Source organism: Coregonus clupeaformis, chromosome 30, assembly GCF_020615455.1.
Source record: "Coregonus clupeaformis isolate EN_2021a chromosome 30, ASM2061545v1, whole genome shotgun sequence".
Lineage (NCBI taxonomy): Eukaryota > Metazoa > Chordata > Actinopteri > Salmoniformes > Salmonidae > Coregonus > Coregonus clupeaformis.
This window is the reverse complement of record NC_059221.1, coordinates 15,968,730-15,981,227: the sequence shown is the minus strand read 5'-3', so window position 1 is coordinate 15,981,227 and position 12,498 is coordinate 15,968,730. Positions and strand designations below refer to the sequence as shown.

Sequence of the window (12,498 nt, the reverse complement as noted above, 5' to 3'; positions counted from 1 at the left end):
GTCTACAATTTTAATGGTAGGTTTATTTGAACAGTGAGAGACAGAATAACAAAAAAATCCTGAAAAACGAATGTCAAAAATGTTATACATTGATTTGCATTTTAATGAGGGAAATAAGTATTTGACCCCTCTGCAAAACATGACTTAGTACTTGGTGGCAAAACCCTTGTTGGCAATCACAGAGGTCAGACGTTTCTTGTAGTTGGCCACCAGGTTTGCACACATCTCAGGAGGGATTTTGTCCCACTCCTCTTTGCAGATCTTCTCCAAGTCATTAAGGTTTCGAGGCTGACGTTTGGCAACTCTAACCTTCAACTCCCTCCACATATTTTCTATGGGATTAAGGTCTGGAGACTGGCTAGGCCACTCCAGGACCTTAATGTGCTTCTTCTTGAGCCACTCCTTTGTTGCCTTGGCCGTGTGTTTTGGGTCATTGACATGCTGGAATACCCATCCACGACCCATTTTCAATGCCCTGGCTGAGGGAAGGAGGTTCTCACCCAAGATTTGACGGTACATGGCCCCATCCATCGTCCCTTTGATGCGGTGAAGTTGTCCTGTCCCCTTAGCAGTAAAACACCCCCAAAGCATAATGTTTCCACCTCCATGTTTAACGGTGGGGACGGTGTTCTTGGGGTCATAGGCAGCATTCCTCTTCCTCCAAACACGGCGAGTTGAGTTGATGCCAAAGAGCTAAATTTTGGTCTCATCTGACCACAACACTTTCACCCAGTTCTCCTCTGAATCATTCAGATGTTCATTGGCAAACTTCAGACGGGCCTGTATATGTGCTTTCTTGAGCAGGGGGACCTTGCGTGTGTTACCAATTGTTTTCTTGGTGACTATGGTCCCAGCTGCTTTGAGATCATTGACAAGATCCTCCCGTGTAGTTCTGGGCTGACTCCTCACCGTTCTCATGATCATTGCAACTCCACGAGGTGAGATCTTGCATGGAGCCCCAGGCCGAGGGAGATTGACAATTATTTTGTGTTTCTTCCATTTGCGAATAATCGCACCAACTGTTGTCACCTTCTCACCAAGCTGCTTGGCGACGGTCTTGTAGCCATTCCAGCCTTGTGTAGGTGTACAATCTTGTCCCTGACATCCTTGGAGAGCTCTTTGGTCTTGGCCATGGTGGAGAGTTTGGAATCTGATTGATTGATTGATTGCTTCTGTGTACAGGTGTCTTTTATACTGAGATTAGGTGCACTCTCTTTAAGAGTGTGCGCCTAATCTCAGCTCGTTACCTGTATAAAAGACACCTGGGAGCCAGAAATCTTTCTGATTGAGAGGGGGTCAAATACTTATTTCTCTCATTTAAAATGCAAATCAATTTATAACATTTTTTACATGCGTTTTTCTGGATTTTTTTGTTGTTATTCTGTCTCACTGTTCAAATAAACCTACCATTTAAAATTATAGACTGATCATTTCTTTGTCAGTGGGCAAACATACAAAATTAGCAGGGGATCAAATACTTTTTTCCCTCACTGTATACAGCTCTGGAAAAAATTAAGAGACCACTGCAAATGTTTCTTAAATCAGCATCTCTACATGTATGACAGCTATTCCATTCCAGTGTCTGTTGAATTCCAACACAGGCACACCTCATTCTACTGAATTAGGTACTGACTAGGTGATCACCTGAACCAAATCTTATTTAACCAGGAAAAGTATAAAAACCACTGCTGTGGTCATCACTATCCTCTTGCAATAGGACCAGCTGGATGGCAAAAACAGTGCTAATAGTACCTCAAAAGTAATATTAATCAAAAAATAACTATTGACCATGCCAAAAGAATTGAAAAAGAAAGTTTTGTGTGAGGAAAAGAAGGGTTCAATTCTGGCTTTACTGGCAGAGGGATACAGTAAGCGTCAGGTTGCTTCCATCCTTTAAAATTTCAAAGACGGCGGTTCATAAGAACAAGGTCAAGCAGCAGACATTGGGGACAACAAAGCTACAGACCGGCAGAGGGCGAAAACGACTCTCTATTGACCGGGATGACCGCCAACTCATTCGAATGTCACTCAACAACCGTAGGATGACATCAAGTGACCTACAAAAAGAATGGCAAACGGCAGCTGGGGTGAAGTGCATGGTGAGGATGGTTCGAAACAGGCTCCTAGGGGCAGGGCTGAAGTCGTGCAAAGCTTCATCAATGAGAAGCAAAGAAAAGCCAGGCTGAGGTTTGCAAAATACCATAAGGATTGGACCGTAGAGGACTGGAGTAAGGTCATCTTCTCTGATGAGTCCAATTTTCAGCTTTGCCCAACACCTAATGGTTAGACCAGGGGTGTCAAACTCATTTTAGCTCAGGGGCCACATGGAGGAAAATCTATTCCCAAGTGGGCCGGACCGGAAAAATCATGGTATATATACAACTTAAAAACAACAACTTCAGATTGTTTTCTTTGTTTTAATATGATCAACATACAACATAAAGCTGGAGCCTGAGGACAGTGTGTCCAAAATAGTACAAGCACAACATCACTATTAATCATAAAACACGTCAAGTTTATTTGAAAATTCTAAAGAAAAAGAACACACAAACACACAATGCCTCAGTGATTAACAGAACTGTTTCACAGATCACAGAACTATATCAGGGTGTCATTTCTCAGGCAGAAATGTAGATAAAAAGAATGAAATCCTGTTCCCCAAACAAGTGCAAGAACCACAGAGTCAAGAATAGGTTAAATATACAAATAAAATAAAAACAATTTAAAAACAATAGCACATCAACATAAAAACATATAAACATAAATCTGAAAGCGTTGCTCAAACTCCCGTAACAGTCCCGTTATTTTATCTTTGAACCGCTTCATGTCTGCCACATGTTGGGTCGCGCACACATTTTTCAGACAGGGGAAGTGAGCTGCATCACCACCGGCAAGTTGCGTCTCCCACAATGACAGCTTCAACTTGAAAGAACGTATGCTGTCATAATACTGCGTGACAACTTTGTTGCGCCCTTGCAGCTGTTTGTTCAAGTTATTCAGGTGCTCTGTAACATCCACCATAAATGCAAGGTCCTGCATCCATTCTGCGGAATGAAATTCTAACACTGGTTTGCCCTTTTCTTCCATGAACTGTTCAATTTCTTCTCGTAAATCAAAGAAACGCCTCAGCACAGCACCTCGGCTTAACCATCTTACCTCAGTGTGGTATGGCAGGCCATAGATGTGGTCTTTCTCTCTGAGAAGGCTGTCAAACTGACGGTGATTCAGGCTTCTGGATCGGATGAAATTAACAGTTTGGATGACCACCTTCATGACGTTATCCATCTTTAATGACTTGCAACACAAAGCCTCCTGGTGCAAAATACAGTGAAAAGTCAAAAAAATCACGTCCTCCATTTGCAGATTGCACTTTCTCTCTGAACTTTGTCACAACGCCTGCTTTTTTTCCCGATTATTGAGGGCGCACCATCTGTAGCCAGGCTGACAGCGCGGGACCAGTCCACTCCGACCCCTGTCCAGCGCGCCGACGAGTGCAGTAAAAATATCAGCTGCTGTCGTTGTATCTGTCATCGGCACCAACTCCACGAACTCCTCGGTGACGGTCAATGTGTCATCAACTCCGCGGATGAAAATGGCCAATTGTGCAACATCTGTAATGTCCGTGCTTTCATCAATTGCAACCGAAAACGCAATAAATGACTTTACTTTTTGCTTCAACTGGCTGTCCAAATCCACTGAAAGATCGGAAATCCTGTCTGCAACTGTGTTTCTTGTCAGGCTGATATTTGCAAAAGCCTGCCACTTTTCAGGGCACACAATCTCCGCTGCCTTCATCATGCATGTTTTTACAAATTCACCCTCACTAAATGGTTTTGAAGCCACTGCGATTTCATTAGCAATGAGGTAGCTAGCTTTCACTGCAGCGTCACTGATGTCTCGGCTGTGAGTAAACACAGACTGCTGTTTCTTCAGACCCGCCAACAGTTAATTCACCTTCTCTCATCTCCGCTGTCCTTGAAAGTTGTCATATTTGTCGGCATGAATAATAATAATATGCCATTTAGCAGACGCTTTTATCCAAAGCGACTTGCAGTCATGCGTGCATACATTTTTGTCTATGGGTGGTCCCGGGGATCGAACCCACTACCTTGGCGTTACAAGCGCCGTGCTCTACCAGCTGAGCTACAGAGGACCACATGAAGACTCACATAGTGGCGACGAAGGTTATATTCTTTCAGCACTGCAACATGCTCTGAACACACCAAACATACAGCTTTCCCATTCAATTCCGTGAATAAATAGGATGACCATTTTTCTTGGAACACTCTGCACTCTGCGTCCACTTTTCTCTTTTTTGATAGAGACATATTGGGGCAATGAGGGTGCCAAAGCACATAATGTTAAAAGTAGAAGCCGTAATAAATATTGCGGGCAAAACAAAGTAGCTCATTGGCTGCACGTGCTTGACCTACTTGCTCTGCCCCGGTATAAACAGTTTGTTTGCTTAACACAATTGCTATTGCGCCATCCAGTGGACGCAATTGGAACAGCAGCTTATTTAATTGAAAAATTGCAGCGCATTTTATACTTTACCAAAAAAATATATATATTTTTTTTTATCATCTCGCGGGCCGGATTAAACCCGTTTGCGGGCCTGATCCGGCCCGCGGGCCGGACGTTTGACACCCCTGGGTTAGACGGAGACCTGGAGAGGCCTACAAGCCACAGTGTCTCGCACCCACTGTGAAATTTGGTGGAGGATCGGTGATGAGCAAGGCTGGAATCGGGCAGATTTGTCTTTGTGAAGGACGCATGAATCAAGCCACGTACAAGGTTGCCCTGGAAGAAAACGTGCTTCCTTTTGCTCTGACATTGTTCCCCAACTCTGAGGATTGGATTTTCCAGCAGGACAATGCACCAATCCACACAGCCAGGTCAATCAAGGTGTGGATGGAGGACCACCAGATCAAGACCCTGTCATGGCCAGCCCAATCTCCAGACCTGAAACCCATTGAAAACTTCTGGAATGTGATCAAGAGGAAGATGGATGGTCACAAGCCATCAAACAAAGCCGAGCTGCTTGAATTTCTGCGCCAGGAGTGACATAAAGTCACCCCACATCAATGTGAAAGACTGGTGGAGAGCATGCCAAGACGCATGAAAGCTGTGATTGAAAATCAGGGTTATTCCACCAAATATTGATTTCTGAACTCTTCCTAAGTTAAAACATTAGTATTGTGTTGTTTAAAAATGAACATGAACTTATTTTCTTTGCCTTATTTGAGGTCTGACAACACTGCATATTTTTTGTTATTTTGACCAGTTGTCAATTTCTGCAAATAAATGCTCTAAATGACTATTTTTATTTGGAATTTGGGAGGAATGTTGTCAGTAGTTTATAGAATAAAACAAAAAAGTTAATTTCACCCAAACGCATACCTATAAATAGTAAAACCAGAGAAACTTATATTTTTGCAGTGGTCTCTTAATTTTTTTCCAGAACTGTGTGTATATATATAAAAAATTGTCTAACTGTTCTTTACTTTGTCATGTATTTGTACATTTTATGTGGACCCCAGGAAAAGTAGCTGCTGCATGTGCAGTAGCTAATGGGAATCCTAATAAACAAAACTAGCTCTGCTATCTTATGATTTAATTAGCTACTTTAGGAATCAGTTTCAGTGTGATCCTTCTGATCTTCAGCCAACTCCCTAAACCAGCTGATCCTCTCAGACAAAGCAAGGAGTATTGCCATGTAGAGGAACTAAAATGTCTATACAGTGCATTTGTCATTGCATCAACACATTCCTTGGCAGTTGGCACCTATTTGACAGTTTTGAAAACATAATCTGATGATAATAATTGTTACTACAACAACATAACTAGCTGTGTAACCTTTATGTAGGCACGTGGAACGGTACAACGCGGGTAGCGGTCAAGACCCTGAAGACAGGTACCATGTCCCCTGAGGCCTTCCTTATGGAGGCCCAGGTCATGAAGAAGCTGAGACATGAAAAGCTGGTCCAGCTCTATGCCGTGGTGTCTGAAGAACCTATCTATATTGTCACGGAGTACATGGGACAAGGAAGCTTGTTGGACTTCCTGAAGGGAGACATGGGCAAGATGCTGCGCCTTCCTCAGTTGGTTGACATGGCCTCGCAGGTAAGAGAGTTTAGAGATGGTCAGTGTAAATACTGTCTAGTCATATTATGTACCCGGACACACACACACACACACACACACACACAGTCTTGTATAACTAACCTTGTGGGGACACACAATTCGGTCGCATTCAAAATCCTATTTTCCCTAAGTTTAAAACCTAAACCTAAACTTAATTCTAACCCTAACACTGATTCTAAACTTAACCATAAACCCCCTAGAAATAGCATTTGACCTTGTGGGGACTAACAAAATGTCACCAGTTGGTAAAATGTTTGTTTGTTGACTATTTACTATATTTAAACACATCCACACACACACACACACACACAGGCTGTTTCAGTCAAACCTAAACATGCGTCTTCTCTTCAGATTGCCTCAGGTATGGCGTATGTAGAGAGGATGAACTACGTCCACAGAGACCTCAGGGCTGCCAACATTCTAGTGGGAGACAACCTGGTGTGTAAAGTGGCTGACTTCGGCCTGGCCCGTCTCATAGAGGACAACGAGTACACTGCCAGGCAGGGTAAGACTACTAGAGGGCTCTGATTACCATCTCCCTTCCTTTTGTCTGTCTCCTCTCTGTTTTATGTCTCTCTCCTCTCAATGTTTGGGCTGCCAGACAAATTGGCCTCCACTGAAGTCACCTCTCTTCAGACATTATTGGCATTATTTTATTCTCAGGTTTTCTCACCACAACTTGAATTACAGAGTCTAGTCAAACGTGTGTCTCTCGTTGCAGGAGCAAAGTTCCCCATCAAGTGGACGGCTCCTGAAGCTGCACTGTATGGCCGATTCACCATCAAATCAGACGTCTGGTCGTTTGGGGTCTTACTGACAGAACTGGCCACCAAGGGGAGAGTGCCATATCCAGGTAGCTACCGGGAATCTTCAAAAATGGGATGTAGCTCATTTGATAGAGCATGGCGTTTGCAACGCCAGTGTTGTGGGTTCGTTTCCCACAGGGGGTATGAAAAAAAAATATATATATATATATATATATAAATACAAAATTAATACAAAATTAAAATAATTATTATTATTATAATCTATGCACTAACTTAACTGTAAGTCGCTCTGGATCAGAGCGTCTGCTAAATGACGTAAATGTAAATGTTGTGTGATAGAATTGCTTACCACTCTGAGCACATCCCAAAGACGCACACTGCTGGCAAGCAAGAATACCTATGTGAAGACACTGTTGGCTGTTATCCTTTGAAACCATGAAGGTCAATGCACTATCTATCTCTCCTGTCATTCGGTCCCTGTATATTGATGTTTGTGTTCTCCCCGTCCCATTCCTTTCCTCTCTCTAACTCTCTCCCCCAGGCATGGTGAATCGGGAGGTGTTGGACCAGGTGGAGCGTGGTTACAGGATGCCTTGTCCTGCTGAGTGCCCTGAGTCCCTTCATGACCTCATGCTCACCTGCTGGAGGAAGGACGCCGAGGAGAGGCCCACCTTTGAGTACCTGCAGGGCTTCCTGGAAGACTACTTTACCTCCACTGAGCCCCAGTACCAGCCCGGGGAGAACCTTTAGTCGAGAACCTGAGGTACTATAGGGCTCATGTTTGAAGGGGAGAGGGGAACGGTGCTCTGGATACAACCAGACTGACCTCTGTTGCACCTGGAACTGAACTGCCAATGACCACACATCTACTCCTGACTATATTATCATTATTCATTGTGATGATGTCATTATTTTGTTACTTGATTGATATTGATATCCTTCTGATTTGCACTAATCTACTGGTTTATTTTGAGTCAATCTACATTCATACCTGTCAGTTACTGTACGCTCCTATTGACTGTGTGCGGTAGCTCCACCCCTCCTTCATTATCATTGGACATGAGCAGCAACTTGCTGTATGCACCACTTCAATGCATCTCTTTAGAGATACACCTTTGGAGGGCTAAAGAAATAACACATTTCTCATATCCCTATTGGTTCCTCTCTACAATGAGATTCCATGTTTAAGGATGGTTTCTTGTTGTGTTATGTCTTCCAATCTATTCCCACAGACTGCTTGAGAAGCAACTCTGAGGGGTACTTTTGTCAGGACATCACTTATGTTTTTGATTACATTTGTTATAAAACCTGGAATATTTGGCATTATTATCAGGCCGCAGGTATTTCAGGTGTACATTTCCTCTATACATTGTGGCTATTCTTGACAGCTTGAGGTGTTTGTAGTTGACCGAGGTGAGCGGAACTTTGACTACGCAGACACTTCCATGAAACCATAGAATTAGAATTGCTATGCATGGAACACACCTCCCCAGGCACTCTTAAAGAATATGTGAGGAGAATATTGTTTGTTCATTTCCATTTTATATTCACAACTTTTCTAGAAGAAGACAAAAAGGCTACTGATGATCACTCAGTCTCCTCTCAGGAAGGGGAACATGAATCCTGCTGCAATGTTTTTGTGCTAATGGTGTAAATTACTATTTTCTACTCTCTTCTATTGTTTAAAGTTTACTTTTTATTACTCTTTATGAACTTTTCTTAATACAAAGTTCAATAAGCGTTGCCCTGTAATTATATACACTTTGTGAATCATGCTCACACCTGTTTACTGCATCCAATAATACCATCCATAGTCCATCAAATATCTAAGGCATGTATTTTAAGGCTTTGGTTGTTCAAACATTCTGATTAAAACTCAGTCAATGTTCTGCAATGATTTTTAGTTCTTTTCAGAAAAGGAGTAACCATTAGGCCTTTCACAATCTATTATTTGAGAAGTGTTATCAGTGCAGCCGCTGGTTAAAGGTAGACTCAGCTAAATGATGTTGCCACGAGCAGCACCGCAGATATTGAGATGAGCGAGATGCAAGACTTCGCTCTCACACAGTCACACCCAGTATCTGCGCATGTACACGGGTTCGCTTCACGCTGTTACAGCGTGGTAGCCAGGCTACCAAAACAGCTGAGAAGTTGAGCCTTGCAAAATGAATCACTATGCTGTTTGTTTCTGCATCTATGTCATATCGCTGAGTCTACATTTAAGCACAATCTCACTTTGGAGGTACACTACATGACCAAAAGTATGTGGACACCTGCGCGTCAAACATCTCATTCCAAAATCATGGGCATCAATATGGAGTTGGTCCCCCCTTTGCTGCTATAACAGCACCCACTCTTCTGGGAAGGCTTTCCACTAGATGTTGGAACATTGCTGCGGGAACTTGCTTCCATTCAGCCACGAGCATTAGTGAGGTCGGCCACTGATATTGGGTGATTAGGCCTGGCTCGCGGTCTGCATTCCAATTCATCCCAAAGGTGTTCGATGGGGTTGAGGTCAGGGCCCTGTGCAGGCCAGTCAAGTTCTTCCACCCCAATCTCGACAAACCATTTCTGTATGGACCTCGCTTTGTGCATGGGGGCATTGTCATGCTGAAACAGGAAAGAGCCTTCCCCAAACTGTTGCTACAAAGTTGGAAGCACAAATCGTCTAGAATGTCATTGTATGCTGTCATTCTAGACACGTTAAAAGTCACTGAGCTCTTCAGTAAGGACATTTTACTGCCAATGTTTGTCTATGGCGATTGCATTGCTGTGTGCTCGATTTTATACACCCGTCAGCAACAGGTGTGGCTGAAATAGCCGAATCCACTAATTTGAAGGGGGTGTCTACATATTTTTGTATATATAGTGTATTTTGTGGTTTTGTTTTCATTGAATGATGGAGAGATGATTCTGAAGATATGAGAGGAGCAGGTTAGCGTTTTTCATCATGAATCTTGTTCTGGAGCCAGCTCTGCAGAGTGGTCACTAGCTGGAACAGCCACAAAGTCATAAAATCAGATTTTAAACCTAATCTTAACCCTAACCACACTGCTAACCCTAATGCCTAACCTTCAATTACGACCAAAAAGCTAATTCGTGTTTTCATACATTTTTACAATATCGCCAATTTTGACTTTGCAGCTGGCTTATCTAAGGGGAAATTGTTCAGTTGTGCCTCCAGGAAAAGACTCATGACAATAAACGTCAGGCTGCATGAGAGGACAGAGCTTTCCAATGGCCTGGGATGCTGAATTGGCATTTTGAACATCCACTGTCATTGGGCAACTGTACATAAATATATTCAATGCTAATATTTGTGTATATATCCTGTTTCTAATTTATTCATATTTTAAAGGTCCTTTTGGTTTGTCTATTTATTTTCAGCATCATTCTGCCTCTTGCCATGTCTAAGGTACATCCCATTATTATATTGGGGGCTCATCAGTGACGAGTGAAGAAATTTTACTTTGTTTCCATCTTTTTATGAAACCATACTTATTGGTACTACTCTGTAATCGGAGTAGAAAACATTAACCTGACTGAGGAACTGCCAGAGGAACATGGTTAAAAACAAGCTTTCATCAGTGCTGCGTTCAGTACGTTTTTACGTTCTGGAACGTTCAATTGAACGGAAACGGTGCTGAACAACCAGTTGAAAAACGGGGTGTGGTTGGGTTGGGGAAAGCTGTTATCATGGCCACTGACCTTTAAATATGTCACTCATTGCGTCAAGCCACACCTCACCACACCCACCCAAGGGCAGCAAACATACCTCAAAGTCTGTTAAAGAAGGTACAAGAACGTTTTCGGGAAATGTGTCGTTCAGTACAAACCGTTCCGTAAACATTTAAGCAAACTGAACGCACCTCAGGTTTCATCTTCCTAATTTCAGAATAAGACACCTTTTTATATAGCCTCTAAAGGTGCCACTAATTCTATTTCTGCTATGAAAAAAAACTGCATTAATCAATCATACATTTACATGTCGAAGTCTTTCCTACTCTTAAGACCATTGATGGGGAGGCTGGCTTTGTGAACTGAATGGCAGTGTTTTTATAGAAGACAGCTGATGTACAGTACTTTGGTACAGCATGGTTTATATGTTACTGTGGCAAGAAGACTTGCATCAAGAATCTGAACTGGGTATTATGGTACTGTAGGACTTGTTAAGAGTGCTAAGATTTCATAAACCACTAGAAATTCTACACTGTTTTCCTCGAAGTCTCAGACATTGGCATAGGTTATTAATCTGAGTTATGTTTTCTGTCCTGTGAACATATGGAGCAGCAGATTGACTAGTCTGCCGTCTTAATCCTAATCCCCATTGTATGATCATTTTGCTAAAACAAGGACGTCTCCATTGGGTTCTTTGGGTATTTTTCTCTTCAGCCTATGCAGTTTTTGGATCTGTGATATTCCTTTGTATAATCTTTTTTACTGCATTCAGTGGAAAATGTAAGAATTTCAGGCAATATTTTTGCTGTTGTCTAAATACGACTGTATATTGTTTCAAATTCAAATGACAATGTTGGAATAAAATGTGTACATTGCAAACTGTAATCTGGCACGTTGTAAAATGCATTGAATTATGTTTCTTATATTGACTTCATCAAAATTGGTTGAGCAACCAGACAGTGAGTCGGTTGATGTCTATCAGTTTACAGTAAATGGTGTTCTACCTCACATAAACTCATGATCCATAACAGACTAGATGCCAAATTGAACTTTAGACCTTTCATTTCATTCTGAAGTGATGGCTTCCTTTCAGTGAGCTTATACGGGGTGGAGGTAAGGTGCAGACTACCTCAATGTCATTTTGTCCAAAAGCCTCCTGTAGTTCAAGGTACTGTGAGCTAAGGTTGGTCTAGATAATTGTGTATCTTTGAGATACTAACCTGATGTCATTTATAGATATGTTTTATAGCTTGGTAAACAAATAATATGCCAAATACATATTGTATGTTATTATGAGGCAGTAGCCTAGGATACATGTTAGAGGCTACTGTAGGCCTGTTTGGGTTGTCATATCATTCAATTTAAGATGATGGAGAACAAAACAAAGACAATGAAGTGAACATTTTAATGTTCTATTACTTCAAGTGAAGTGATACCCTTGTTGCATAATTGTCAGAAATTATACCTAAACCAGACTTATCTTCTTTAAATCTGATTTTGAACCTAACCTTAACCCTAACCACACTGCTAACCTTAAATTAAGACCAAAAAGCACATTTTTTGTTTTCATTAATGTTTACAATCTAGTCAATTTTGACTGTGTGCTGAACGTGCGTGCAAGTGAGAATGAACAATTTATTTCTGGAATTCCCTTCAACTGTGATTAGACAGTAGGTAGCCAGCAGATCCGACACCTTATGCTTGCTTACAGCTGCACTACAGGGTTGGACAGGCCATTTGCTTAAATTATAACACAGTGAAGCTGGCGTGAGATATGGCTCAGAAAACGTGATGCGAAATTGCGTTGTACTCCGAATTGTCCCATTATCCCAACTGTTACGCAGAGAAGATTTGAATGACTGCTAAAACTAACAGTCATTCAATCTTCTCGGTGTAACAGTTGGGATAA

General features: G+C 42.0%; 1 protein-coding gene across 4 annotated transcripts in view; it reads left to right on the top strand.

The window, feature by feature from the left end:
• LOC121545784 (proto-oncogene tyrosine-protein kinase Src-like) overlaps nt 1–9,225 on the top strand; it is a 41,394-nt gene extending 32,169 nt beyond the window's left edge. For all 4 annotated transcript variants that reach the window (XM_041856613.1, XM_041856611.1, XM_041856612.1 and 1 more), the window contains 4 exons: nt 5,867–6,123; nt 6,496–6,649; nt 6,866–6,997; nt 7,453–9,225. In XM_041856613.1, the coding sequence (XP_041712547.1) occupies nt 5,867–6,123; nt 6,496–6,649; nt 6,866–6,997; nt 7,453–7,661 (752 nt within the window). In that variant the 3' untranslated portion in view covers nt 7,662–9,225. The remainder of the gene's footprint in view (nt 1–5,866; nt 6,124–6,495; nt 6,650–6,865; nt 6,998–7,452) is intronic.
• Nucleotides 9,226–12,498: the final 3,273 nt, after the last annotated feature.